This window comes from Aspergillus homomorphus, assembly GCF_003184865.1.
Source record: "Aspergillus homomorphus CBS 101889 unplaced genomic scaffold BO97scaffold_19, whole genome shotgun sequence".
NCBI classification, from domain to species: domain Eukaryota; kingdom Fungi; phylum Ascomycota; class Eurotiomycetes; order Eurotiales; family Aspergillaceae; genus Aspergillus; species Aspergillus homomorphus.
The window spans coordinates 179,827-207,821 of NW_020291905.1; the positions used below are offsets into that span (position 1 = coordinate 179,827).

Below are 27,995 nucleotides of genomic sequence, written 5' to 3' on the forward strand. Positions count from 1 at the left end.
ATCGTAGCCGTTAGTTGCCGCATCGCTGACACCCGAGAATCGAGGTTTGCTGTGTTTGCATCAGAGCTATCCCCGCGCGTGTGTCTGGCTTGGGTGCTATATCTGGAATGATCAAAGAGTAGACAGTGTATATTAGACATCTCCCAGGCATCATTGCCTTCAATCTCAGTAACAATGAAATAAACCGGCGCCCCTCCTAAATCTGAAATTGGGGCTGATTCTTTATAGTCAGCGAGAAAAGCGCACATGACTCGGCTGGAAAGCATTACTGCGTTGAATATGATTATGCCCTGGGTATACAAATCTATGGCACAACTACCCTCGAGAACTCGTCCCATCATGAAACACAATGAATCTGAAAGATCATATGTCACTATGCAAGCTGCAAAGCCAGCGCTTCATAGATAAACTCCCTCCTCTTCTCCCTCTTCTCCCGCATTTTGCGTATTCCTGGAAGCATTCTCTCCCCTCGAGGCAGCCGTTGTTTGACCTTGATGCGCAGCAGGCGGTGTATCCCCATTTATCTCATGGGAATCTCCATTTGTCTCCTTGTCCTCGTTATTTTTCTCATCCAGCTCGATCCACTGTTGTCCGCGGCTCTCGACCTCCGCCTTGAGTAGCGTGACCCTCTCCATCATAGCAGTGACCACATCTTTGTTTTCGGTGATATAGCTCTCCAGCTCTCGCTTTTCGGTATCACTCTCGCATGACTCGTCGATGAAGCTCTGTAGTTCTGCGTTCGAGCGATGTAGGTGAGCGATCGAGTTTCGGATCTCAGAGACCTTGGCGTAGAGGACGGGGAGGGGAAGCTCTTTGATGGCTTCGGCGAAGGCAAGTGGGGAGATCGGAAGAGATTCGTCGGACATTGTGAAAGGCGTTATGGTCCGTGAGCCGAATTATGCGAGCACTATGGATATAGGATACGAGGCTCGATGTCACAAAGACACTTGTGGTCTGTTATGCAGTCAGTTGTTCTCCTCTCCGTTTTGGTTTATTCTGTTGCGACTCGACTGACAATGATGGTTGTTTATCACCACGTGACGATAGTGCGATACCGTGTGAGCGTACAGTATAGGGGAGGTGCTGTTCTGTTTGCTATCGCCCATTTAGCATAGTATAGAATTAGAAAATAAGCAGACCTTCCCCGTAAAAGCCAATCTCGGAATGTAGGAGAAGTCGTTAGCTTTCACACTGGTGAATCTGTAGTCTCCATCTGCTCAGCCAAACACAGCCCAAGATCTCTCCTTCGGAACAACTTCCGGCGGCCGGAGAAAATCGACCGATCCCACCTCCCTTAGAATTCATACTTGTCGAGTGGTAAGCCTCTTCACAACACCGCCATTGTTGTAGCACGGTCTTTGATCACTGTCGCTTGCTATGAGCAATGTCTTGGGTATAGCATGGCGCGCTCCATGCCCGGGGCTACGTGCCTCGAGCTTGTTCCCCTCCGTCAGCCCGAAGGCGCTCCCCATCGCCAATTATCTCACTTCTCCGCTACCTCCGGTTACATGTCATAGAAGCAGCTTTCCGACTCGCTCCTTCGGCTCTCTGCATAATGCCTTTCGAAACACCAACAGTCGATTCCAGCGCATCTTCTCTTCGGCTCCCGCTCGTTCATTCCAGACTTCCTCGCTCCTCCGCGCCAGCAAGCCTCCTCCCGTGGACCATGGAGTCAAGCCTCGTCCCGCAGCGTTCTCTCCCGCCGAAATCAACTCCATCTTCGGTGCCCGTGCGAAGATCCCTCCGTCCATGGGAAACCGAGTTCTTGCCGTGCTTCATGGCAGACGACTGAATGGCACTCTTGACCTCGATCTCCCCGCTGATATTACTCGCTCGGTGCGCCGGCACAGCCTCGACGCAGCCCTGAACTACCTCCGCGAACACTACCCTATGGACGAGGATGCAGCAATCCTTGCCCGTATCGAACGGGAGGAGCTGGAACAGGAACAGAAGCTCATCAAGCAGGCCGAGGAATTAGGTCTCTACAAGCCCCAGAGCGGCCAATACCAAGCGGAGTTGGGTGAGGATAACGATGTCTCCGGAAAGAGTATTCTCAAAGAAATGCGCAAGCACAACGAAGCGAGGATCTTGGCGGAAGAAGAAAGCAAACGGAAAGAATGGTTAGAGGGTGCGGCGGCGGATCAGGAGAAGATAAAGCGCCAAGTGGAGCGGAACACTGCCCTGCAGAAGTTCGAAGATACCTCCGCTTTGGAACGTAAGGAAACTGTCGTTGTTAAGGGAGAGAATTGGTTGCTAACGTTCGACTGCTGTATAGTCCGGGAGCGTGCAGACCCCAAGGAACGCCCTTTTCTTGCTTGGGTTCAGAAGCACCATCTTCGTGCCACTGATAACGATATTGACATAAGCAAAGTCACGACGGTATGTTCACCATGCTTGTGTGAAAACCTAATCTTTCCTTTCTGGGGTCTATACTGTGGGTCTGGTCTAATGAATTCTGATTAGAGTCACCGAATTATCCCTTCGCTCGTGATTACTCTGGTCGCCCTGGGTCTCTGCTATGCCTTCGCTGCATACTACGAACCCCCTGCTAGAGCAGATCGGCTATGGCCCGATACTCCTCGCGCAGCCGCAACCATGATGGGTATTGTTGGTATTAATGTTGGAGTATTCGTTCTGTGGCGGGCGTGGCCTCCAGCCTGGAGACTGCTTAACCGCTACTTCATCAGTGTGGCCGCCTACCCTCGCCCCTTGAGCCTCGTTGGCAATGTCTTCAGTCATCAAAAGCCTGTGCATCTGGGTGTCAACATGGTCATGCTTTGGTTTGTTGGAACTAGACGTGAGTGTACCAGACTCTTCCGCTTCTCACCCCAGGGAACTGATTTCCAACTTCTCTTTAGTACATGACGAAGTCGGCCGGGGCGAATTCCTGAGCTTGTACATGGCATCTGGTATCATCGGTTCTTTTCTTTCTCTGACTGCGCATGTTCTTCTGGGCCAGTGGACTGTCACTGCTCTCGGAGCCAGTGGAGCGATCTCCGGAATAGTTGCAGGCTGGTGTATACTCCATGCAAAGTACGTATTCAACTCCACTTTTGTGGTGGTTCACAATTCTAATCATACTGGGCTTTGCAGCGACAACCTCACCTTCTACCTCCTTCCCGAAGACTGGCAAAAAGTGGTATCGGCCCGTGGATGGGTTATTCTATCCTGCATTGTCGGAGCTGAAGTTGTTCGTCTGGCGGTCTCATTCCGTGCCCCGACTCTAGACCACTGGGCTCACATCGGTGGCTATCTCACAGGAATTGTGTGGGCCGCCGTGCGCAATGCAAAGGAGAAGAAGCGTCGGGAAGAGATGAGCTGGTTCGAACGGCTGTTCTCCAACTGAGTGGTGAAGTAGCATCTGTGCATCCAAGTACTTTAGTAGATTCACAGAACTGTATATATTATAGGTTTTGTTAGGCACATGTATACTACTGCCCCCATTTTCCTTTCCAGAGCATGCATGGATTTGTGTTGTGCCAGTAACCCAACCTTGTCTTCCTATCGGATGGTCACTCTGTCATTTGATTATGTAATTAGCCGTTGCGCTCTGCCTTTTAAGAAGCGTAGACGTTATTACCGTTCGGTCAGAGTAGTGCTCGCAGTGACCAGGATTGTGTTATATTCTGAGCTGCAGCCCCTTGGGAGGTGGGGCGCCCCGAGTTTCGTTTACTTGTCGGATCGTTCGGCAAGCCATCATGCTCTTGAACCGGTTAACGCGCAGCAAGTCAAGCTCAATCTAGCATCTACAGCCCTACAGGGCCAAGAACACACGTCATTGGATTCGTTCGACGTCAATGACGCGCGGAGCAGGTGTTGAGCCCAATCCAGGAACCCCTAGTTCCCATCTCGTCCGGGGAAGCTTGTTGTGAAATACTATCCCTCCTACAAATTCCAACCCGCGCGCAGCAGCAGCAGCAGCAGCGACCAGAACCAACATCAGGCCTCAGCACCCTCGCGTCTGTCGTCGTGCCACCCAGTAACACAACAACCAGCGACAACAAGCACACCACCCAATGGCGCGCTCCAACATGCCATACCACCAATTCCCAGCACACGAACGGGACTCACTCCTCGGTCGCAACCGCAACGCCCCTACGGGTGCCTCAACAACAACCACCCCTTGGCGCCTCACGCAGCTCAAAACCCACCTCCACCAACCCGTATCACGCCGCTACACCGACCTAATTCTTCTAATCTGCTACATAATCACAGGACTACTAGACTCATCAGCAGTCTTCATCTGGGGCTCATTCGTCTCCATGCAAACCGGCAACACCGTGTACGCAGGGCTGGGGCTCCTCGCAGGCGTGGACCAAGCCAGCGGCGACCGATCGCTGAAAGCGCTGATCTCAATCACCAGTTTCTGCGGCGGCAGTTTCTTCTTCGCGTGCCTCCACCGGCACCTCTTCGGCGGGCCGCGGGTGCGCGGCGCCCTGGCCCTCTCCTTCGCCCTCCAGACGCTCTGCATCGCCGTCGCCGCCGTCATCACTGGCGTGTATCGTCCGCCCAGGGGCGCAGGGCTGGGCTGGACTACCGCCGTGCCGTTGGCGCTCGTCGCGTTCCAGGGTAGCGGGCAGGCGGTCGCGAGTCGCGTGCTGCAGTTCTCTGCGTTGACTTCTGTCGTCTTGACCAGTATTTACTGTGATCTGTTCTCGGCGCCGGTGTTGGGGGCGTCGTCTGTTGCTGGGAATCCCGATGAGTGGAGGCGCCTGGGCGCTGTGTTGGCGCTTGTGGTCGGGGTCGTTATGGGGGGTTTCTGGGCGAAGAGTGAGGTCGGATTGCAGGGCGCGCTGTGGACGGCTGTGGGCCTGAAGGCTGGGATTACGGTTACGTGGTTGTGGTGGAGGGAGGAGAAGGTTGGTGGTGATGAGGAGGAGGAGGAGGAGTAGACTTGGTATCTCGGTGGAGATGGGTGGTTGATCAGAGGTGGTTAGGTACCATGATACCGGTGCATGGCGTTGCTCATACTTTTTCGGACAGCGGATAGAGACAGCTTTCAGCATGGGAGAGGCGATGAGTAGATTTAGTATCCAAAGTAAAACGGCGTGAGATCTACACACATCGTTCTGAATAGAATCATAATCTAACCTGATAGCGCAAACTACGCTACTGTGCCCGCGGAGCTTCTCAAACAACCCTTGACAACTGATGCTCAGAAAACCTAATCCAGTAGCCCCGACTTCAGAATTCTATCGAGGGCACTGATTGGCAGAATCGACCGACTAGGAAGTACTAGTGTGTCTAGCTACGTCCAATATGGAAGACCTTGCGATGGATTCCAGCTTTCGACCATCGGCAATTGGCGATTATAGTTAGTGCCTAGCTAGTGCTGGCTTGGCGTTTAAGTAAGCGGATATGAAACAAATTTGGGTTGTGGCGTTCAGGAAGTTATGAATGCTCCGAGCTAGAGAGATGCATATCGACCCAGCATAACCCAACTCTGATACAGTATACAGAGTAGTGCAATCTCCTACACTCCAGTATGCATTAAGTTTATGCCTCATCGGTTGGTTGAAAGATCATGCGCCCATGTTGGGAACGTCCAAAGTGGAAGTGATGAGGCTAACTGAATCTTGCAAGGTATACTCCGGGGCCAGCCTTGCCTGCACTGGCGATGATCTGGTTCGGGAAATAAGGTGCGCACAATTCGAGGGTCAGAAGCTTAAGCATAAGGATCAGACCCGTCGTAGTGGTCGCGTGGAAACAAAAGCCAAAATCTTCACGGTGGCTCAACTCCAGGATTCGCCTGCGAACAAAAAAGTCTGAGCATCCAGAGTTGAGCAGCATGTTTACCATGACCCAGGACTGCTCGCTCCACCTTCCGGTGTCTGCTCATGATGAGAGGCCAACAACGGGGCCCAAATTAACTTTTGCCTCGGTCGCATTCTCCACGATCCTTTGCCAATTGTTCGGGTTGACATTGGCTTGCACCACAACTCCGTGCACGCGACCAAGAGTCCAAGCCAGTCGTGGGGTGTTCAACTGTCAGGAAGGCATATCACAAGGTCGGAGTTAGCTTCGTTCGTTCTCGTCATAGCGGTGACCAAGTTGTGTAAAGAGAAAGACCGTACTCGTATTCGTAGATCGTGAAGGGCAGCTGGCAGGGCAGGGAGGCATGGTGCAAAAGGCTGGAACAGGGGTTCAACAAAGTACCGATCCAATCCTTGCAGTCTTCCCACTTGGCAGAACCACCATCTCGGGCAACCACCACTAGTAGTGTTCGGGTCACAGCCACACTGTCACTGTCGCTCTCCTCTCTCTCTCTCCCTCTCTCTCTCTCCAACGTTGAGTTGCTGGTGACGACGACCCAGCCTGTCTGTTCCTTGACCACCACCTTGTCTCCCCTCTCCGACCCCACTCTTATCCCTTTTCCTCTCCTTCTCTGTCTTTCTGTCTTTCTTTCTTTTTTTCTTTCTTTCTTCGATCTTTCTTTGAAGTCACCCCCCTGGTTTTCCTTTCTTTCGTGTGCTCCTCATTATTTGGTGGATCTCGGCTCGCTTTATGCTCCCGAAGTCCCTGCGCCCTTGAAAACAAAGCGCCTTGTACATACCCTTTCCAGCAGCACTGTCGGTCGGCGTTGGCGTTTTGGGCCCTGCATCGCGAATTGGACTTCTGTATATACTTCACTCTCGTTTCGACGTACCAACGGAGATTAGCTGCGACAAGGGTCTTTTCTGCGAATAGGGGCAGACCACGCGACACCATTTCGGGCCGATACCTCACGCCCCCCGGGAGGAAACATTGCACAGGATCGACACGACGCACCTGGATGCCAATGCTAGGCGCTTGAACCGATATTCAACAACGGCTTTTTACCTTCCACACATCTTTTGTATCACATAGTCGTTGGCACTCACCATGGCGTCAAACAATGACTCGGAATCAGTCGATCTGGGGAAGCCCCAGTTCGCTTCTCACTCATGGGTTGAGCCGATTGTAAGTGTTGCCTTGTCTACCCTTCCACCGCCAGCAATCATGCTGACTTCCTTCTCAGATAGTTCTCAGTATCATGTTTAGCTCTTTATACTTCAACCGTCGCAAGGACTTCAGCATCTTCGGCAAGAACAACAATCGGGATCTAGGATCGTCTCATCCGTTATACATCAACAAAGATGAGGAAGCGAACGATTCGACCGACATATTATCGGAGGGGGAAAGTAGTGCACAACTGTTGTCGAGCCCCGGAGTGGACAACAAGTACCCTCCCAAGCGTCGCAACTGCCTGTGGTTCACGGTCAAGACGCCCAATTCGTCGCGGTTCGCTCGCCATTTTCACAGCCGGATCCTTCAGAAGTTTCCTTTCTTGGTCGAGATGTTCTATTGGGTCATGAACTATCTCTTCTATTCCTGCACCAAGGCCGTCTCCCAGTCCATGTCTCCCGCCGGTCGCGATGTCGTACAACTCGCCCAGGACCATGCCATTGGCGTTCTCAATCTTGAGCACAACTCTTTCCTCAGCATTTTCTTTCCGGTCGAGGAGGCGGACTTTCAGTCCTTCTTCATCAATGGCCACCCGAATTGGATGACGTTCTTCAACCGCATCTATTCTCTTGTTCACATTCCTGGAACGGTCGCGTAAGTTTTCTTGATCCCCGTTCGATTGGATTGGTCGGCTAATGTGCATTTAGTTATCTTTCCTGGTGGTACTATGCGGCCCCCGACTTCGAGCGTTTCGCTATCGCGCGCCGGACGATGACACTCGGCAATTTCATGGCCTTCATCATCTTCTGTTTCTGGCCCCTTATGCCGCCTCGTCTGCTGCCCGAGTCGTTCGGTTTTCACGATACAGTGCGCCAGGAGCATGCTGAGAGTGTCTGGGTAGGAGGCAAGATGGTCAACCAGTTGGCGGCCATGCCCAGCCTGCATTTCACCTACGCCTTCTGCATTGGAAACACGTTCTTCTATCACTCCGGGGTGTTCCACCGCCTGCTTGGCAAGCGCTCCGCGCGCATCACGATCCGGGACATTTTCCTCGTCATTTTGGGCTTCGTCTACCCCATGCTCGTCTTGTCCGTCATCGTTGCCACTGCCAACCACTACTGGCTCGACGCGGTTGTTGCCACGTTCTCAGTGGTTTTCTCCTTCTTCTGCAACCGGATTTGGATGATCCTCCTCCCGTTGGAGGATCTGTTGCTCTGGGCTCTGCGGCTGGAGAAGCCGATCCCTACGACGGGAAGCCGGAGAAGAGGCGTGCAGGCCGATGACGAGAATGACCGCGACGGTATCGACTACCGTCCTTTATAATATTTAGACCCCATAGTGGTCCGCCATAGTAGGCAGCTACCAAAGCAAAACAAATAATATATTGCATCCTTGAGAGAATCCAACTGTGACTAGTTTCAGATACCGTTGATCTGATTGCATAAGTTTTAAATTAGACCGTTAGCCTCAGCCTCAGTCCTATTGGTAATCCCCCCCCGTCCTCTATGTCCGAGCCCGCACCGTAAGACGCACATCCGCTGGCCATAATCCATCCGATCTGACAGGCAGCAACCCGGCCCGACCGCCGGAATCATCACCGATGCCCTCGTAGCATCACGCCTCGAGCCGCGGGCCGAGTTGGTAGCTCAGTCCTTAACCGGTAGGTATACGATCCAACCAATTCCGCCCGGTTTCCCTCGCTTGGTACTGCTTTCCAGAGTGGATATGGCATCATACCACCATGTACGGAACCCCCCCTCAAAGACCCATTCAAACCAGAAAGAAACCAACTAACCCACCCACGCATTTTTCCATCCTCAGCTGGAGCCTAAAACCCAACTTCAATTTTTTTCCGTACGACCCTTGTACGCAAGCATATCCAATTTGGGGGGCGGAATTAGTATGCGAATTGCTACCAGGCTACCAGGATCGACGTCTTGTTTGATTTGGGTTTGGGGTGGGTGGGGGGTCTAATCTCCCTCCCCCCCAATCCATCCATCCATCAGCTGGGGATTTGTAGTCTGAGTTTGTGCGGCGTAGGGGAGGGAAATGAAACTCGGAGTTTAAGGTTTCTGGTGATTGTCCGGGGGGGTGGGCGGTGATCCTTGATAGGGTTTAAATGAGGATCCGAGGGCTGATTACCAGTCCCGAAATTTGCGATGTGTCTACTCGACTTGAAACGTCAAAGAATCTACGATCGGGAAAAGGATTTCTTGTGAATGGCAGATAAGTTCAAATTGGCCTGTGAAGGTATCGAAGATATAAAGGATTTCGTGTGTTCAAAAAGAAAGTGTCAGAAAGTATCAGCGGTCATGACTCGTATGATAGGACCTGCGCTGTGGGGGTGAAAGGGGATGCAAAAGAGTGGTCATCCTGGGGATTTAGCTCCTGGCTAGAGAAATGAAAGAAAATGAATGAGCTGGGTAGCGCTGGCTACGCAGAAGAAGAAAGGAGTGCGAGAAGGCAAAGAAAAAGAAAAGACCAAAGGACATCAAGTCGTAGAGAGGTGAGAATCAGGAACCAGTCGAATTGACAACCTACGAATAAGGAGTCGGGGTTGGGGTTGGGGTTGGGGTTGGCGACACGGAGGGCGTGACACTGGCACTGGCCACCCGGCCGGAACTGGCACCCAGCGTGTTGGTGGGACAAGCGGTGCGCAGACCCTGCGACAGCGACGCCAGGCCGGCGGGGCCGAGCTTGTCAATCGTGGTCGGCGCGGGCACCGTGCCGACGTAGGCATTGAAGTTGTAGAGGCCGCAGATGCAGGTATCGACGATGTCCTTGAGGCTGGTGTCGCTCATCACGTTCTGTCCGTTGCGCACAAGCGCGAACCGCTGCGCGCCGACTCCCATGGGCACGGTGAAGGCGCTGGCGCCCGCAGGCGCGTCGAAGGTCTTGCTGTTCTTGCCCGAGGCGACCTGAATGGTGGCGGGGGACTTGAGCAGCGACACCACGTACACGGCGTCCTCCATCGTCTCCCAGCCGTTCGGCCGGCCGCGGAAGAAATTGCCACTGGCGTTGTTCGGGCTGCCTTCCATGGTGGTGTCGGTGTTGTCGCAACTGATTCCCTTTGGGGTCGGTCGGTACCAATAGATCAGCTTCTCCTCGGTGATGTAGGGCTCGACAGTCTTGGCGCCGGCCTTGTAGGCGGCTATGAAGGGCTTGGACATCTGCAGCCAGCCGTCGTGTGGCCTATCGGGATTGAGAACCGTCAGCGACAAAAGAGAACTTGAAACGGGTTTCAGAACAGGGGGGCCTCAACTCACATATCCATGACCCATTTTGAGGCCCCATCGTCGGTGTGGGGCGAAGACAAAGGACCAATGTAGTGCGATTCTCCATAGTCATTCCAGGTGATGATCTCGACAAATCGAGGGCCAAGACTCAAGATCTCCCTCCAGCGGTTATACCACAGCAAATCACCGGGGAACACCCAGTTCTTACTGTAGGGCACTTCTCCACCGAAGTGCGTGAAAAACCAACCGGATGCAGCTGCAACATGCATTAGTGCTTTTCCTTTCTTTTTCCTAACCCTGCCTCTCGAGTGAGACGGGCAAAAAGTCAAACTTACGAGCGATATATCCCTTTCCTCCCAGCGCTTTGATGTATGATTGGTCCCCTTCGGCAACGGACACATTGCGGCCGGCGCTTGGGGCCTTGTTGTCGCCGTTATTGTCCCACGCCATCCAGTTAAGCGCCCCGTCGATCTTGCTGAAGTCCCCCTGGCCTGGGTGGAAATTCGGCGCGAAGTACACATCCATCCCAGAGGAAGATTTCATTTGTTGAACATCGAGTCCATCACCCGCAAACGAAGAGACAAATACCTTGCCGTCCACCTTCAATTGCGCCGGTCGGTTCCCGTATTGTGCGATCTTCTGCCCAACGGTGGTGGCCTGTCCGGTGTTGTACCAGTTGAAGTCAAAAGAGATGAAGACCTTCATGTCATTGCGGGCCGCTGACTCGTATGCAAAGTTCAGCTGGGTGTCGGTGTAAGGGTCCACTCCGATGTTCAGCGCAAAAGCGTCAATCCCTAGCGCCTTTGCCTGTCTCATGTCCTCGTCATAATCAGCGGAACTCTGCCGATTACTGGTGATTCCAATCTGTGACTCATTGGTTAGTTTGGTTTCTGTCAATCCTCGAAATTTTTCACCCACCATGAAGTGACAGAAGACGAGCTTGTCACTTGCGGCTATAGTCGAGTTGATGTCGATAGGGGCACTGCTCGCCAGGGTAGCCAGCCCAGCAAGAGCATAGAATGGTAGCTTCCAGAGCTTCATCTTGGATTTGTTGATCAAATAGAAATGAGTGAAGGAATGTATAGAAATGAAAAAAATAAGATACAGACACAGAATGTATCAGGGATGTCAAGGAATGTGAGCAGAGGATCAACCCCTTATACAGTAAAAAAAGAGAGAGAAAGTTGAAGAGAAGAAGGGAGAGTAAAGAAAGAAGAACAAGATGTGAGGCGAAGAAGATAAAAACAAGAGATCAGGCAGTATTTATTGAGTTCTGTCGCTAAGATGTAGTGGCTGCATAGCCCGAGTGAACCCTGAGTTTCAGGAACTGGCGGGTGGATTCCTTCCAAGCCACCAACAAAGAATGCTCCAATCGTAAGATGGAAATCTCCCCTTTGGATGTAAGATCTTGAGCCTTGACAGTTTGCGCTTGTTCTAATCAACGAAATTGAGCTCCACAGGCCCATTATATACTGTCAGCACTGACAGTGTCCGGCGAATAACACAGAGGCCCCCAAGGATAGCATCATGGGGCCAAAAAGCCCTCCAAACAGCGTTTGCCTTGTGAGACGACAAGAAACAAGAGACATCGCACTGAATTACACTGGATAGCATCAAAAGCTCCTTGTCATTTGCCTCGGAGGTCGCGAATTGTCGCAATGGGAAGCGTGTGGGCCTGGACGGGGACGAAGCCTGATCGCATCCGAAAAGGGTAAATCCTGGGATTTGCGATGCTACAGAAGCATCGCCGCGACGAGTCGATTGCCATCAGTGTGATCAGTTTGGAGCATCTGATTTGAGTGTCGAGGACGATCGAGCAATCATGTCTACCGAGCAGATCAAACGGGCGAGGAGAGAGAAAGCCACGGATGAAGCCGAGCCTCCCGTCAACGTCTTAGGACAGTGGTAGCTGCTTCCCCGGAAGATAGACACAAAACTGGCGGTGATAGAACTTGAGCTTGTGCCACCTGGATTAATGGCCAGTTGCGGGCCCTGATTGGCGCTGACATTTGCCGACGTGATACCGACTGATGATCTTAATACTTCGAAACAGCCTGCGGGAGCCAGTGCAACGCTTAAATCCGCGCCTATGCAGCACCAACGGGCGATAGATGCTTTTGTTTATGCTGCGCGCTTTTCAGCCCAATGCAACCCAGTGAGCACTGCATATATGCATGAAGAGTGTGGGCTCCGACTTGCTTTTTCTTGCATCCCCGGCATGACATATGCGCGAGCTGCGGGGTAACATGGCTGGCATATCAGCCACGCGATGCCATCACCAGACAATCGGAACATATGCACTCGCTTTGCCACCAAATTGCTATTGTTGTGGCAGCCGTGATATTTGCGTGGGAGGCTACCAGCATAAGGCTTTTGCGGTGTATCTTCACCGCAGGGCGGATGTAGACGGGCAGACCTGCAGGGGTGGAAGGAGGTCATGGCTTACCCTAATCCCCAACCCGCCAAGCTGGTGCTACAAGGACCCATGTGACTATATAGTCGTTTGCTCCAATTTTCATGACTGGATATGCTTTCGACTACTTCCTTGAACACCAAGAATCCATATGAACATGAATTCGTGATGGACGTTGGATATAATCCTCCGAGCTTTACTCTTCTGACTGGCAAGAAAAGCCAGATGATTAGAATGGCTGGCAATTAATCCCTGGTTGGACCGGCATTGGCTGGTTGCAAGGGTATAACCTTGAGAAATCACTATGGCACGAGAACCCAATTGCCTGAAGCATCCTCCCATCTTTGACGGTAAATGAGGTAATCGTAAAGTTTGGAAACGGATTTGTGCATACTCAACGAAGGGCATCTGGTCAAGAGTACTGGCTGGGAGAGCCATACAGAACGATCCTTCTGATATTGGATGCAAGCGCTTGTGATCCATCACTCATTGCGATTCGCAGTCGGAAATGCTTTGTCGAGCATCCGGATGACTGAAGAAGACAGAACAGACACATTGCAGGGACTGCCCCATGAAACCATTCAGATTGTATGTTCAAAGCTTTCTATGGAAGTAGCAAAGAAATGAGAGTCTGACTTGTAACAACGGGAAGTCTAAAGTATAGTTGTGTCTCAGTCTCAGTATTTCAGATAATGGAGTGAGTTATACCCTGTAGGGGCACGTGAGCACATGTAAAAGCCAATCATCACAATGAAAAATCAAAGATTTCCATGTCCCATAAGACAAAGAAGTCAAGTGGAGAATGAAGGAACAATAAAGAAGAAGCCATAACTACTGTGCTCCAGGCTGTCGAAGAGGGAGGGGGGGGGGATGGTATGGGGGTGCAAACCAAGCAAACGCTAGACCCAGGCCGACGTGAGTGGAACAAAGATAGTCCGACGCCACGGAGGTTTCTCTGAGGGCGGGACGACAATTTCTCATCTTGCGTTCACTTCATTCCGGACTCGAGAATACTCTCGGCGGTCCTTGATGTGCTTTGATGTGCTTCCTGCACCCACCAAAATCCCGGTTTTGTCGCCTTCTAACCAATTTCCTCCGGTTCCAAGTCAGTGCTCTGTCCTGGTCTATGTTTTTATGTGTTTTATGTGTTTGCAAAGTCTAGAACACTTCCTCCCCCTTCCCCTCCCCCTCCTCTCCCCCTCATTTCTTTTCCCCCTTCCTCCCCTTCCGTCCGTCCGTTCTTCCCCGCTTCCTTTCCCCACCTTTAAGTATTGTTTGATCAGATAAGGATCTATAAGCACGCGACCTGCCACCCTCCCTCTATATCTTTCCACTATATACTTCCCCGCCAGCCCAGCTGACAATGTGATCACAGTCGTCTGACCGGCTCGGTGCCCGTCTCAGGGCATCAACATGCCTGCTGTTCATGGCGACTTAATAGGCACGGTGATCCCCACCGAGAAAGAACTGCCGTTGGAGATTGTTCCGCGCCAGGTAACGCTCAGGGACCGCGTCACCGTCGCAACTCTAGTGCCCTTCACATCTGCTGCGATGGTACCTCGGTCCCTGCTGGCGTATCTTTCCGATCAATTGAACAAAGAGATCGAAGGCGGGGACACATACGCTATGATCGACCCCATCCCCCTGGAACAGTTCGGATCATATTGGTTTTCCAATTTCGGTGCGATCATGCTCCTGGGAGACATCAAGAGCGTGCAGGAAGTCCAATCCATGGGTCGTCAGCGAGCCAATTGGGCTAAACTCTGCCTGGGTAGTTTCAACATCAGACCCAACTACCCCGGTCGTAGTAGTCATGTCTGTAACGGCATGTTCATTGTCACCGATGCGGCTCGCAACAAAGGTGTAGGTCGATTGATGGGGGAGGGCTACCTCGAGTGGGCTCCTAAAATGGTCAGTATATACAACAAACATCGGACTTCCAGAGCCAGATGGTTAGACGGCCACCTGCATTGGTTCCATAAGGTTTCCTTTCGCCTCTCCACCTTGCCTCCGCGGAGGACGCGGAGGTCGTGCACGCTTGGCAGTTCTTGCATCCGTAGGAGTCTAACACTCAATAGGGATACACATATGCAGTCTTTAACCTGGTTTACGAAAGTAACGTGGCGTCCTGCCGCCTGTGGGACGCCTTGGGCTTCAAGCGTATCGGTAGAGTTCCCGGAGGCGGCCGGCTGATGTCCAATCCAGGCCAGTATGTCGACGCTATCATCTACGGACGAGATCTCGGTCCGGATGGGGAGGATTCGGCAACGCAGGATCGGTTCGATAAGATCCGGTATTATCTCAAGCATTCCAAATATCCCCGCGGGGCTGATCGAGCGGAGAAGAGTCGGCTGCGGAGCGCCGCCACCCACTACAAGCTGGTCGACGACGAAGACGGGACTGGAGAGAAGTTGATGCTCAAAGACAAGGAGGTGGTGTCGGACCCACAGCAGCAGTACGACATTGCCCGGGAGATGCATCTACAACATCATGCCGGCATCAACAAGACAACCGCTGCCATCGCAGTTAAGTATCACTGGGTTCGCATCAAGGAGACGGTCAGTCGGGTGATCCGGGATTGTCCGCAGTGCAAAGAGACGCTCAAACCCTCCATCGTGAACGGGTTCATGAACGACAGTACGCCGGAGATGGAAGAGATGGACGACGAAAACGAGGACGAGGAGGAAGAGGAGGCGGATGACGGGATGCAAGTGCATCATCATCATCATCATCATCATCATCCTCCTACCATTCCGACCAGCACGCTCATGGGGGCACATGCGCTCATGGACCACCCAGCGGACATGAATGCACATACGGCCCAGAATCCCTTCGTAACCACCCATCCCGGCGTTGTGCCGGGAACGGTCGACTCGATCACCGACTACACCGGCCTGCCTCTGGATCCACAGATCATCAACATCCACCAACAACTGCCCCGATTCCACCCTCACGACCCTATGACCGATCCCTACACGCACGGTGCGCATGCATTGCATGGTACGAGTTTCGAAGACGAAGTGCGACATCACACGGCTCACGATTACCATATGATGGTCGATGACCCGACGGACCCCGACCCGTCTTCTACCCTTCATCAAAGCGCGCTGGGGCTGGTACCTTCACAGGCGCATAACGTCCATCACGAACAGATTCTCGCGAAGTACGATTACGTTGGCCAGCAAGACGACGAGTTAGATTTTGTATAGCATCTTTATAATCTCTCTTTCATTCACTGCATTGCATCACCACTTGGCCAGTTAGGCTACCCGACTTGCCTCCATGATGATCCATTTCTCCGTCAAAATTTTATTTTGATCCTCCGCGTTGGAAAAGGCCTAGAGGTCTGAGACACCAGTATAACAACAAGCAATCATCAGTAAGATATCATTTCACATCACATCCAAGATATATAGAACAATTGAAAACACGGTCCGAAGCACATAGACTCAGAACATAACGGTTCACCATATCCAATCTTCCATTACATTCGTGCCAAAACCCCTGTATAGTCTCAAGGGATATGGCCAGCCACTCCTCAGGCAATCCCCGACTCATACCAAGGGGACCAAGTTCAACTGTAACCGCTCCCGAGACTGATTGGCATCCGCTTGTGCCGCAACGGCCATATACATGTTCCATCTCTAGATTGTACTCTGGCAATAGATACTGCCAGATTTTTGATATAGCTTTGCTGCTAAGGCTTCTTGCACGTTCGGGCTGGTCAAGAATCTCTGGAAGCATGCCTAGGGCTCTTAGAAATTTTCCCGGGTATTCGCGCTGGAAGCTGATTTATGTATCCCGGGATAGATAATTTGGAAGAGTATTGTGATTAGCGAGAGTAGATTCCGCTGCGATGCTTTGAAGTGAAAGGTAGTATCTTGCTAGGCTTGGCTGATATAGGCTTGAGTACTGGGTATCGAAGAGGATTGATTCTGGAAATGATACTCGTCGTTAGACATCTAAAGAGGCTGTGCAGTACAGAGAAACTCGACTTGTAGAGTGATGGGGAACGATTAAGAGAATTGACGATGGGATGGGCAGCGGACCAGACGGGATAGTGAAAACAGCGATTGTGAAGAGCTCCGAGATTCGTGAAGCTAGAAGAATAGTGAATAGGCCGGTCAATGAGACCAAATGGTAAACGGCCTACAATATGGCATCGAAAATAGGTATGGGACCAGATGCCATTCCACCTGAATGCGTGGTCAGCCCCGGTCAATGTTGAGTAGGCTTTCAACACAACTCTCTGCTACAGTTGGATCGAAACCAGCTCTGTACTGCTTTAGAGGTACTGTGACATAACAGCTTGTTCCAGACGGTGTTGCAGTACGATACCGCAGCTCTGTAATTCGAAACGAAACATGCCTTACACTGTACTGCTATGTGACAAGACAGCATTACAGCTAAAAGATCAGATTAGACAAAGCGGATCAGATACAAGCCGAACCAAGTGGGACTCTTCCCAATGAAGGATCTGATTAGATTATCAAATGAGAAGCACCCCATCCCCACTAGACCTTTTTCGGTCCTCGAAACGCAACAGACCCACGATCAGTAGCGCCGAAAAATGCCGGGAGAGTTACCAAAAGGAAACCTGCAGAAGTGCCTCGGTTGGAGTCCAAGTAAGTTACCAGGTGTGCCAAGGGCTGCCGCACTCATATGAGGGACACTTGCTTTGTATCTTGACCCCCACTCCAAGGGCTTTCGCGACCGCGTTCTTCAAGTTTGAGGGGGAAAGATTGTCGATTGACTTCATATCTCTCTTGTGACTGCAACAGGATTGCATATCCTATGGAGAATTCTGTGTAGAAGTGGGTGAGAACAATTTGGTTTCGAAGGGGGAAGAGTCTCTCTGTGCTCCACAAAACAGCACCCCAATCCCGAGCGTAACAAGAACAACGTCCATGGTAACAGCTTCACCAAAAACACGTCGACACTAGACTAGCGCAGCCATGGCAAGAGCTTTCCTCTTTCATCATGGATAGTGGTATCATTCGGCAAGACCAGGAAAAAAAAAAACAAAAATACAAAAGATACAAAAGAAAACAGAACAATCTTATCAATCCCCCCAAGAAAAGAAAATGTCTCACAACTTCGAAGCCCTCCACTCAGGCTTCCGCTTCTCCGCAAAGGCCCTCACACCCTCATGAAAATTCTCCCCAGCCATCAACTTCCCATACCACTCATCCACCAACCTCGAGCTGGCCTCCTCCACACTCGCGACCTCCCACCCAAGATGTAACCCCTCGAGCGTCACCCGGATGCTATCGGGGCTGTTACTAGCGATGGTGGTCGCGATCTCGACCGCCCGAGTCACTAACAGCGCCTTGTCCGCGACGACCTCGTTCACAAGCCCCCAGCGCTCCATCTGGGCGGCCGAAAAGGGGATCCCGCTGAGCGCGATCTGGGCGGCGCGCTGGCGGCCGAGGACGCGCACCAGCCGCGGCAGCGAGCCGGCGACCGCCGCAATGCCGCGCTGGACTTCGGGCAGCCCGAAGGTCGCGTCCGGGCTCGCCAGCACGATGTCGCAGTTCGTGATCATCTCGAACCCGCCGCCCAGGCAGAATCCGTTGACGGCTGCGATGATGGGTTTCGGGCCCCGGCGGCGTGGGAGCCCTGCGAGGCCTGGGGCGGTCATTCTGTTTTCGATGCCTCGGGCGTTCAGGTCGTTCCATTCTGGTTGGGATTAGTGTTAGTTGGCGGAGAAAAAGCCGGGGTAGTTGATGTGAGGTTTGGTTGAGGTTGTATAGTACCTTTGAGATCGGCTCCGGCGCAGAATGAGCCTCCTGTGCCTGTGATGATTGCCACGCGAAGGGTGGGATGTGCGTCAAACCAGGTCCAGAGTTGTTGGATCTCGGCACTGGTGGCTAGTGTGATGGAGTTGCGCTTCTCGGGTCGGTTAAGGATGAGGAGGAGGATTTGGGGCGTAGGGAAGGAGATGAGGCATCCTTGCACTGTTGGATGTTGCTCCATGGTTGCTGGTGCTTTGTAGAAGTAGCGTCTAGTATTAATAAGGAAGTGAGTAGTAGTAGTAGCAGCAGCAGCAGCGGCAGTAGTATGAGTAGTAATTCTAGTGAAGGGGATGTCGGGAAAGAGACGGATGTCGCGAAATGATATAGGACATGGGCGGGTGTATGTATGGTTTGGTCTGTACCGACACAGTTTCAGGCGTAAGTAAAACCGAAACAATCAGTGGGGCCATGTTTTTGTTACGCAGTTGCAGTTGCAGAAGATCCACTCTCGACTCCGCGGGCCGCGGGTGGTTTTGATTGAGCTCAGGCTATTCTCGAGCATTGGCAGTCAATTGATCAATCAACTAATCAATCAGTCAGTCCGTCAACGTCGAACCGGAATATTTGTACGTCTTCCGTCCTTTCTTCTCTCGCCTTCCTCTTGTCCTCTCTTCTTCTTCCCTCTCCATCATCTTCTCCTCAACCTCATCCACAACACATCCACCATGGCATTGAACAAGTCGTTACCCTGGGTCAAACTCCCTCATCCTTATCTCACCACCTTCAAAATCCATGTCGTCTCCGAGTCCACTCCACGGGTATTGCAACTCCGCCTCCATGACAGCCAAGTCGGCCAACCACTCCCAGAGCCCTTCCACAACGACTCCTTGACATACACGGATCTCAGCTACAACGAGTCCGCCAAAGAAATCCCTCTAAACAACAACAGCCCTTGGGCGCGCAGTCAACGTGCCCCGGGCACCACCTTCGAATGGACCGGTTCTTCCGAATCTCAACCTCCCACCCTCGCACAAATCTGGAACCTCATCCACGCCACCTTCCTCACGCACCCGGAGCAAGAGATCGTGCGCCTTGACCTCAACGGCCCCGGTCACGAAATTGTGCGGGACGAATGCATCCGCACCGGACTCGCCATCCCCTTCCCCTCCCCACGCACACCCTTTGGCGCCGAAAACCAACCGTCCAACCTCCCGACCATCGTTCTCCTCCGCTCCGCCTTCTGGCAAGGCGCCGGTTCTCCCCTGGGCCCGCGGCCCATCTGGGCCGTCGATCAAGGCACCCACGGCCTCCTCCGCCGCTCGGGCAGCCAGTACCCTCCCATGGCGCAGAACTACGAGTTCTCCATGAAATTCCCCGAGGAGCGCGTCTACGCGCGCCACCCGATCCGGCCCATCAAGCCCACCCCGGGCTCGCTGGTGTACAGCCGGTACATTCCGCACCTGGACCAGCATTTCTCGCTGATGGCGGTGGATTGGCAGAACGAGGAGCATCTGCAGCTGTTCCACAAGTGGCAGAACGATCCGCGCGTCGCCAAGGGGTGGAACGAGACGGGCACGATCGAGCACCACCGCAACTACCTCCGGAAATTGCACGAGGACAAGCACGTTCTGTGTCTCTTTGGGCGGTTCGATGATAAGCCGTTTGCTTACTTCGAGGTATATTGGGCTAAGGTATGACATTCCTCTCTCCTCCTAAACCCAATCCCAAATCCAAGCCCTACCACGTGAAAGTCCCACAGGTAACTAACACTGGGAAACCCGATAGGAGGATCACTACGGCGCCCACTACGACGCCGGCGACTACGATCGCGGTCGCCACTCACTGGTCGGCGACAACAACGTGCGCGGCGCCTTCCGCGTCAACGCCTGGTGGTCCAGCGTCATCCATTACATCTTCCTCGACGAGCCGCGCACCCTGTGCGTCGTCGGCGAGCCCAAGGCCTCCGGGAGCACCGTGCTCTCCTACGAGAACGCCCAGGGCCTCACCGTCCAGAAGTACGTCGACCTCGGCCACAAGCGTTCCGTCCATGTCTTCTGCAGTCGCGAGAAGTGGTTCCAGTTGTGCCCGCTCTGGTGGGATGGCCGCGAGCGGCCCCTCGAGAGCTCCGATCGCATGGCTTGGGATGCTAAGTTGTAGATTTCTTGCTGCTGCTGCTGTTGCTGCTGCTGCTGCTATGAGTATATAATTTTATTATGAAGCTTTACATTATCGTGTGTGATCTATTCTTCGGTGCCAATGTTAGATCAAACATGTAACGGGAATCCTACGGGACGTGCAATGCCAGCGATGTATTTATTGTACCTTACACAAGTGCGGGCCTGGAAAGCGGGGCGGTGCTGCACTCACCGTACGGTATTGACGTCCTGTGTCAAGATAAGGTACTGTACCTTACGATTGTTCTAGATACGTACGAAATTTCCTGTTCTCAGTCTTGCCGAATTACTGCTTTCTAGCTACTCGGTGGGGTCGTCGGCCGTATCCAACTTCATTCTGAGTCTATACGACTGCTATTCTAGTATACTCTCTCATATGGGTTTGCCAGATAAATGCTTATATCATCCAAAGAATAGCCTTGTCTACATCCGACAGTCAATCGGACTTCATCCGCATTCAAATCAAGCAGATACAGCACCCCAACCACCACCGCCAGCCGTCATAATGACGATGCGATCATGCGTTTGCATAGAGACTGTGTTCTTCCCTCCGATATTCACTTTCCTTTCCACTCCGGTGTCCGCGTCCTTGGTGATCCAGAGGTTCATTCCTGGCTGAGCATCTTCACCTCCTTCCAGACCATACGGACGATAGACGCGGCGCTCGGAGAGAATGGAGACCTCCATCGGAGACAAGAACTCTAGCTCTCTAACAACACCGTCGCCTCCCGGGTGCTTGCCCTTGCCGCCAGACCCGTCCCGGAGAGTGAACTGGCGCAACAGCGTCGGGTAACGCTTTTCCAGGATCTCAGGGTCCGTGATCCGCGTGTTTGTCATGTGCACGTGGATGCCGGACTCGCCGTTCCAGGTCGGTCCAGCCCCGCTGCCACCCGCGATCGTCTCGTAGTATCCGAAGCCTGGGATGGTCTCACCCGTATCGGGGTCCTTCTTCGAGTTGGTGCCGAAGGTCAAGTTGTTGCAGCAGCCCTGGGAGGCTGCACACGCCCGGAAAGCTTTGAGCACAACGTCCGTAATTCGTTGCGAGGTAACAACGTTGCCGCCGACGACAGCCGCCGATTTTGTGGGCGACAGGATACTGGGTGATGGAACCTGAATATCAATAGGAGTCAGGCAGCCTTGGTTCAAAGGCATATCCGCGTTGATCATGCATCGAAGACAGTAGATGATAGCGGAGTGGGTAATGGCAATTGGCGCGTTCCAACCTCCGTAGACCTCCGGGCCGGTGCCGTCGAAGTCAAACACAGCAGACCCATCTGTTCCATTGATGGTGACCTTCAGCTTGATAGGCGTACCATCGTCCATGTGATCGACGGCCTCCAATGGCTGACCGCCAAACTTCTTATGAAGATCTTTCAGCAGATTGCGCACCGCTGTCTCAGCCGTTGCTTGGATGGCATACATATACTTCTGAACGGTTTCGACCCCATACTCTGCAAAGAGAGCTTGAATCAAGCTGATACCACGAGTATTGGCCGCGATTTGTGCTTTCAGGTCGGACAGATTATCTGTGATGCACCGTGCTCCTGAGCAACCGGGGTACTGCGCCGGCTTGTGAACCAGAAGCTCAACCATCCGCTCCTCATCGAACACACCGTTGCTGACGATCTTGTCACCTTCAATCGCAGCGCCTTCTTGCCACAGTTCGGTCGATTTGGGCGGCATGGATCCCGGTAGGATACCACCAATGTCGGCATGATGACCTCGAGAGGCCACGTAGAATATAATCTCGCTACCACCGGGCTTGTCAAAGACTGGAGTAATCACCTAATTATCTGTCAGTCTCATCATTTCAAGAGTTCAGAAAGTTTGACAACGCATACCGTGATATCAGGCAGGTGAGTTCCACCGCAGCTGGGATGGTTGGCCACCAAAACATCGCCATCCTGGAGTTTACCCAGCCACTTCTGGTGTTGATAGCGCACAGCAAATTGCATTGACCCAAGGTGAACCGGCACATGGGGTGCATTGGCAACCAAACCACCATCGGGGGAGAACAATGCACAAGAAAAGTCCAGACGCTCCTTGATATTGGTCGACACTGATGTCTTTTGTAGGGTGCGACCCATCTGCTCGGCAATGGACATAAAGCGGTGACCAAAGATGCTGAGGCGGATCGGGTCAATCCCAGAAGAGGACGCAACTTCGTCTTCGGAGCTTCTAGGCAGCTCTTCAAGATCGATCACGATGCAAGTATCTAGGATCTTGGCCACGGCATTGGGCGCAACCACAACTGTCTGCGTTTCATCAATAATGACCGCAGGACCGCGAACTCGAGTATTCTTGTCTAGTTTGTTCAGCTGGTACACAGGAGTATCAATGCGCTCTGTATGGCCGTCGAAATACGCTTTCGAGATGGTGTCTGGATCGCCGCTGACATCTTTGATCGTGGCTTCCCGGAGTTGTACCAAGGGGCTTGTTTCCTCCCGCACCTTTGAGCAGGCGATCGTACGAACGCGGACGTCGTCTACTAAGACCGGTCGATCTGAGTTGAAGCCAAATTCTCTGCGATGTCTGGTACGGAACTCCTCGAGGAAGTCGGAGTCGTCTTCGGGCTTCAAGATCATAAGGCTAGTGTCCGAACCTTCATAGCGCAGGTTGAGATAAAGCTCATGTCGAACTTGCTCAGCAGAGAACCCTTGGCTCTCCATATCTTTGACGGCCGCCCGGGTCAGGTCATCGAAGCGTTTGTCTAGAGTGGACCGGGAAGTAGAGTATTCGGTAGAGACCGGCTCCTGAGACTCCTTGACCACCTCGGCTAGTGCCAAACCATAAGCCGACAAGACAGAGGAAAATTTGTGAATGATAATGCGAGAAATCCCCAATGAAGCTGCAACTGTGCATGCGTGCTGTCCTCCTGCACCACCGAAGCATGCAAGGTGATGGGAAGCAGTTTCAAAGCCACGGGCTTCGGTAAGGTTGCGAATAGGGCGAGCCATGGATTCATCTGCGACCTTCAGAAATCCCAAGGCAACCTCTTCGGGAGTAAATTCGGTTTGCCCCTTCTCCTTACGCTCAGAGTTGATTTTCTGTGTGAGTTCGTTGAAGAGCTTAGTAGTGACCTCGAGGTCAAGTGCCTCATCTTCATTTTCTCCAAAGATATGAGGGAAGTATTCCGGCAACAGCCGGCCAAGGAATAGATTCGCGTCGGTAACTGTCAACGGTCCCCCTTTGCGATAGCAAGCAGGACCAGGATGAGCTGATGCTGACTCAGGCCCAACATAGAACAGGCCATTTCGCCATGTCAGGATGGATCCACCACCTGCGGCCACAGTGTTGATGTCCAATTGTGGAGATTGGATGAGGACACCGGCAACCTTGGATCCGAATACGTGCTCAAGATGTCCATCAAAGCGAGACACATCGGTGGACGTGCCGCCCATATCAAACCCAATCACAGGCGTCTTCTCTTTAGGATCCCAACTGGTTGCCGCAAATCCAACCACGCCAGCAGCGGGACCGGACAGAATCGCTTTCAGCCCGCTGAATCTGCGGAAATCCACCAGGCCACCATCTGATTGCATGAACTCAAAGCGACATTCGCTTTGCTTCTCAAGTCCGCCCTCAAAGCTGTCCGAGATAGAGTCGATGTAGGTCTTGATAACAGGGGTGAGGTACGCATCTGCAGCGGCAGACATGCCTCGGGGGACAACCTTGATCATCGGCTGTAGCTTTGAAGACAAGGTCACGGAGAAGCCCATGCTCTCGGCGGCCTCGCCAATCATGCGCTCATGCTCGGGGTACGCGAACGAATGGACCAGCGCGACCGATAATGACTGATAGCCTTGATCTTTCAATTCTTGCAGGATGGGCCGGACTTCTTCCATGTCGAGCTCCTGTACCACGAGGAACTTCTCCCCAGTCGTGCCTTCCACGACTCGAGCTTCGGAGAAGCAATCCTTGTCCGCGAGAGGGTGACAAGGGACCACACGCTCATTGATTTCCACGACTCTTTCGGGCAGGACGCCAGGTCTCGCCATCGACAAGTCGAAGATGTTGGGACGCGATTGATCCCCAATCCTGAGGAGGTCACGGAATCCCTTGGTCGTGAGAAGTACTGACCGAGCACCCTTGCGCTCCAGCAGTGCATTAGTCGCTACAGTCGTTCCCATGCGTAGACTACCAATTCGGTCGAGTTTCAGAGGCTCTCCTCGTGGATGTGACTCTCCAGTAACAATCTCCAAGATCTGACGAATGCCTTCGGTGGGAGCATCCTGATAGTGGCCAGGGTCGACGGATAGGAGCTTCAGGATAATGTCAGGGCGACCGGGCACGACCGCGTGTACGTCGGTAAAAGTACCGCCACGGTCGATGGAAATGGTAATCTTGTCATCAGACCCGGTCATCTTGCCGGAGATCAGTTAGAGACAAGACAATTAGGGTGCAAAGAGGTGAATAGAAGTTGCAGAATGAGGGGATCCCAAAGAGGGGCATGCCTGGGGTTCAAATAATATCCCACTTCGGGGGAATTGTTGATAAGCTTTAGATGTCGTCAGTTGGTTGTCCCTATCCAGACAGTATCTTATTGGCTGTAGATCACGTGTCGGGCCGATGACGGCGGGGCTTGCGGAGGTCCCGGGCCGATAACGCCGATCCATGATACGTAGGCTACTGATATGCACGATAAAGCAGAAGACTCAAGGTAATTAATGACTGGACATGCGGCATGCAACTTAATCACTCGATAGAGTAAATCTTGAGATTGAAAGCATATATCGATGGAAGCTTCAAGACAACGGCTGGAGAAGCGTGAGTCTACTGCTACTTATGCAATGTCTCCCATCTAGGAGCGGAGTGCCGGCTCGGCGATCAAATATAATTATGCAAGTGCACCGCTTGGTGCACATGAAATACTTAAATTTGTTAAAGCTTCTGATATGATAGTTCTAGCAACGTTAAAGTCTCCTCTATGATAGCACTAGCAACTTAAAACTGTCTTGCGCATAAGAGTCAGGCAGTTTAACTTCAGAAAGATACAAAGACTATGAGGCTGTGTCTGTTCCAGCCCCCATCATGCCGAATAGGTTAGCGTGTCGTCATCCGATCTGTCAGGCTTACCATCACGATATGGCAGTAGTTTAACAGCCACAGCCAAAAAGTCCCATGCGAAAGGCATCATATAACAAGCTCATAAACTGAAGGGGTCATGCTCGCCACTAGAGTTGAAGTTCAATAGCACTTTACAGTTGCAGAAATCGACATGAGTGAACCAAAGCAATCAGTTCTGTCAATTCTTACCGAACAATCCTGGTTCTGGGATCCCATGCACAACAATGAGATCAGGTTCTTAGCAAACGGCACTGGCCACGTAAGATATAATCTTCTTTACTTATTGCACAACAACCGTAGGCTAAGTTAGAACTAGATAATTTGTCGCTATGAGACCCAAGAGTGGATTATGGCGGAGTTGGGCTGGAGACCCAGAAGCCCGGTCTCCCTTGAGCCAGTCACAGTGACCAACGCCGATGGCTTTCTCAGCGAATTCGAGATTGAAATCACCCTGTCTAAGCGCCAGATTGCGAATTCTTATGTCCCGGCGGGTCGTCGCATCAACGAAGCTCTACTTACCGAGAAAGCTTTTAAGCCCAAGGTTTATAAAGTGAGAGTGGAGCGAGGGTCCTTCCTCACTCAGCATGACAGGACAGGTGACTTGCAACGGGGGGATCGCCCGAGATATGCTATGCAGTTGGCTTTTGACACGTCCCCCTATCCCCAGCCTGAGCAGTGGAAGGAAATGACTAGTAGCCTTCAGGCGCATAGGATGTGGGAGTGGGATGAATTTTGCAGCCACCAACTGCCTGAGAAAGGTTTTCTGTCAGTGACTTGGTCAAAGCTCAGGGATGCTTTTGCCTCATAATGTTTCAATGTTCATATGGGAAAATTGGATGGATATCCGTCAAAAGTACAGTAATTACAATATCTGAATGAGCTGCAAAGAAATATACACAGATAGATCAGTCTTCCTGGTACCTCCTAACTTAGCAACGACCATGCCCCGATATCTTCCACCGTCCTATTACCCAAACTGCCATACTCATCCATCATTCTCACCTCCCTTTTCCATTTCCTTTCCTTCCTCCTTGCCCGACTTCTCGTCCTCGTCCTCGTCATCGGACGAGCTTCGTGACATCCAGAATCGAGATAGCATACCGCCAAGATACGTCTGATCGACCCACTTGATGACACTGTAGAAGAACCAGCCCCAACCCCAGAGCGAGACGCCCATCATGCTAGCCACCAAGAGGACAGGGCCCAGGATGAGAAGCGACAGGACACACCAGAGAATAATAGCGACAGCAGCAAACAAGAAAACCCCGGCCAGGAAGACGAGCAGTGGTACTCCGCAGCAGAGCAGTTGGCAAATGAGGAAAGTGGTGCTAGCCGGTCGTTTGGCTGCGGCGTCGTACAGCCGCGCTTGTCGTGGCGTCGGTAGAAGCCAGGAGAGCCATCCCATGAGGTACGACTCCATCTTGTCAAACATCGACGGCACCCAGCGACGATACCATTCGCGCATTGGGGATAAAATGGGCCCCTCGTTGTTGCGATCGCGCTGGGCCGACTTGACTCCGTCCTCATCGCCAGGAAATTGGCCGGGCAGCACTGAGTCGGTGGCATTCTGGGTGGTCTTATTGACGGTCTTGTGGCCTTGTTGCACGGTGGATCTCACATCGCCAGTCAATTTGGGGGGGCGGCCCTGTAGGCCGCTAGTCGCCGCGTTGGTCGCTGTGTACAGAGACATTGTTGGGTCGACAATGGCAGTGGTATAAAAGATGTAAGTGCGCGAGTTGATATGGGAAGACAGCGTTGAAAGGACGACGATACTGATACTGAGTTTAGTTCAGCGAGGCGAGCAGTAACCGTAAATAAACATGGCGTGTAGAGGGGAAATATGAAATCATCGTTGTTTAAACCGGGTTGACGGTAGATGACGTAGTGGGCGCCGTCATTCGTGATATGACAGCTGCTATGGAGTCCCGCTCAGAGCCGTTGCACCACCTACCATGGTACGTAGTCCCAATTGTTCACTCTTGTAGTCCTATTGTCTGGAATTGAGTGGGAGCTTAGGTGGATCGGAAGGCATCCGATCGGGAGAATCTTCCATCATCCATGCCAGAAGAGACTGGGATCTCCACCATACGATGTTGGGTCAGATTTCAATCATCAGACCACTAGAAAATGAAGGAGCCAATCTGGAGTACTGTTTGTGGCTCTCTATCCTTGTCTAGTGTCTTGATTTGCACCCTGATTGCGAGGTTCTGTCCTCAGCTAGATAGTTTTGTTGATTCTGAAGGTGGACATACTTGCAAGGCATACGCTGCAGCCTCAGGACTCCAGATTGTTTGGTTTGCTTGTTTGCTATGTTTGTGTCCGCCCGACACCAAATTACTTGTACCAGTCGGAACTCAGGGAAGTTGTAGGAAGTACGCCCCCGGGAGGCATTGTTAAAGCGGCGACCCCAGGGTGAAAAGACACTCCGAAACTTAGTTACTTATCT

At 52.4% G+C, this 27,995-nt stretch overlaps 11 protein-coding genes across 11 annotated transcripts; 6 read left to right on the plus strand and 5 right to left on the minus strand.

Annotated features, from left to right (window-relative positions):
- Positions 1 to 101: 101 nt before the first annotated feature.
- On the minus strand, positions 102 to 1,204 carry BO97DRAFT_68328 (uncharacterized protein). Its single transcript, XM_025700988.1, has 2 exons — positions 1,016 to 1,204; positions 102 to 954 (listed from the first exon to the last, which is right to left on the minus strand). The coding sequence occupies exon 2, from the start codon at positions 864 to 866 to the stop codon at positions 399 to 401; it is 468 nt and encodes a 155-aa protein (XP_025551161.1). The 5' UTR covers positions 867 to 954; positions 1,016 to 1,204; the 3' UTR covers positions 102 to 398.
- Positions 1,205 to 1,294: 90 nt separating this feature from the next.
- Positions 1,295 to 3,440, plus strand: BO97DRAFT_390928 (rhomboid protease PCP1). The gene is made up of 5 exons (XM_025693795.1): positions 1,295 to 2,215; positions 2,276 to 2,379; positions 2,464 to 2,797; positions 2,859 to 3,033; positions 3,094 to 3,440. Exons 1-5 carry the CDS (start codon positions 1,378 to 1,380, stop codon positions 3,344 to 3,346), a joined length of 1,704 nt encoding a protein of 567 aa, XP_025551162.1. The 5' UTR covers positions 1,295 to 1,377; the 3' UTR covers positions 3,347 to 3,440.
- A 173-nt stretch (positions 3,441 to 3,613) lies between these two features.
- On the plus strand, positions 3,614 to 5,053 carry BO97DRAFT_405741 (YoaK family protein). Its single transcript, XM_025695255.1, has one exon. The coding sequence runs from the start codon at positions 4,017 to 4,019 to the stop codon at positions 4,890 to 4,892; it is 876 nt and encodes a 291-aa protein (XP_025551163.1). The 5' UTR covers positions 3,614 to 4,016; the 3' UTR covers positions 4,893 to 5,053.
- Positions 5,054 to 6,861: 1,808 nt separating this feature from the next.
- Positions 6,862 to 8,247, plus strand: BO97DRAFT_345949 (phosphatase PAP2 family protein; the record flags this gene model as incomplete). Its single annotated transcript, XM_025691790.1, has 3 exons — positions 6,862 to 6,939; positions 6,998 to 7,578; positions 7,632 to 8,247. 3 exons carry the CDS (start codon positions 6,862 to 6,864, stop codon positions 8,245 to 8,247), a joined length of 1,275 nt encoding a protein of 424 aa, XP_025551164.1.
- An 894-nt stretch (positions 8,248 to 9,141) lies between these two features.
- Positions 9,142 to 11,365, minus strand: BO97DRAFT_405743 (glycoside hydrolase family 71 protein). The gene is made up of 4 exons (XM_025695256.1): positions 11,079 to 11,365; positions 10,496 to 11,024; positions 10,191 to 10,416; positions 9,142 to 10,116 (listed from the first exon to the last, which is right to left on the minus strand). Exons 1-4 carry the CDS (start codon positions 11,199 to 11,201, stop codon positions 9,462 to 9,464), a joined length of 1,533 nt encoding a protein of 510 aa, XP_025551165.1. The 5' UTR covers positions 11,202 to 11,365; the 3' UTR covers positions 9,142 to 9,461.
- A 2,233-nt stretch (positions 11,366 to 13,598) lies between these two features.
- BO97DRAFT_405744 (putative histone acetyltransferase Spt10) lies at positions 13,599 to 15,913 on the plus strand. Its single transcript, XM_025695257.1, has 3 exons — positions 13,599 to 13,678; positions 13,949 to 14,484; positions 14,652 to 15,913. Exons 2-3 carry the CDS (start codon positions 13,987 to 13,989, stop codon positions 15,780 to 15,782), a joined length of 1,629 nt encoding a protein of 542 aa, XP_025551166.1. The 5' UTR covers positions 13,599 to 13,678; positions 13,949 to 13,986; the 3' UTR covers positions 15,783 to 15,913.
- A 1,749-nt stretch (positions 15,914 to 17,662) lies between these two features.
- Positions 17,663 to 18,549, minus strand: sidH (enoyl-CoA hydratase/isomerase family protein; the record flags this gene model as incomplete). The annotated part of the gene is made up of 2 exons (XM_025696353.1): positions 17,663 to 18,252; positions 18,330 to 18,549. 2 exons carry the CDS (start codon positions 18,547 to 18,549, stop codon positions 17,663 to 17,665), a joined length of 810 nt encoding a protein of 269 aa, XP_025551167.1.
- Positions 18,550 to 19,000: 451 nt separating this feature from the next.
- Positions 19,001 to 20,465, plus strand: BO97DRAFT_478130 (GNAT family N-acetyltransferase; the record flags this gene model as incomplete). Its single annotated transcript, XM_025700607.1, has 2 exons — positions 19,001 to 19,999; positions 20,094 to 20,465. The coding sequence occupies exons 1-2, from the start codon at positions 19,034 to 19,036 to the stop codon at positions 20,463 to 20,465; spliced, it is 1,338 nt and encodes a 445-aa protein (XP_025551168.1). The 5' UTR covers positions 19,001 to 19,033.
- A 360-nt stretch (positions 20,466 to 20,825) lies between these two features.
- On the minus strand, positions 20,826 to 24,953 carry BO97DRAFT_390947 (5-oxoprolinase). Its single transcript, XM_025693796.1, has 2 exons — positions 22,324 to 24,953; positions 20,826 to 22,267 (listed from the first exon to the last, which is right to left on the minus strand). Exons 1-2 carry the CDS (start codon positions 24,844 to 24,846, stop codon positions 20,945 to 20,947), a joined length of 3,846 nt encoding a protein of 1,281 aa, XP_025551169.1. The 5' UTR covers positions 24,847 to 24,953; the 3' UTR covers positions 20,826 to 20,944.
- A 747-nt stretch (positions 24,954 to 25,700) lies between these two features.
- On the plus strand, positions 25,701 to 26,357 carry BO97DRAFT_414596 (uncharacterized protein; the record flags this gene model as incomplete). The annotated part of the gene is made up of 2 exons (XM_025696354.1): positions 25,701 to 25,808; positions 25,866 to 26,357. 2 exons carry the CDS (start codon positions 25,701 to 25,703, stop codon positions 26,355 to 26,357), a joined length of 600 nt encoding a protein of 199 aa, XP_025551170.1.
- Positions 26,339 to 27,539, minus strand: BO97DRAFT_405746 (seipin co-factor family protein). Its single transcript, XM_025695258.1, has one exon. The coding sequence runs from the start codon at positions 27,237 to 27,239 to the stop codon at positions 26,535 to 26,537; it is 705 nt and encodes a 234-aa protein (XP_025551171.1). The 5' UTR covers positions 27,240 to 27,539; the 3' UTR covers positions 26,339 to 26,534.
- Positions 27,540 to 27,995: the final 456 nt, after the last annotated feature.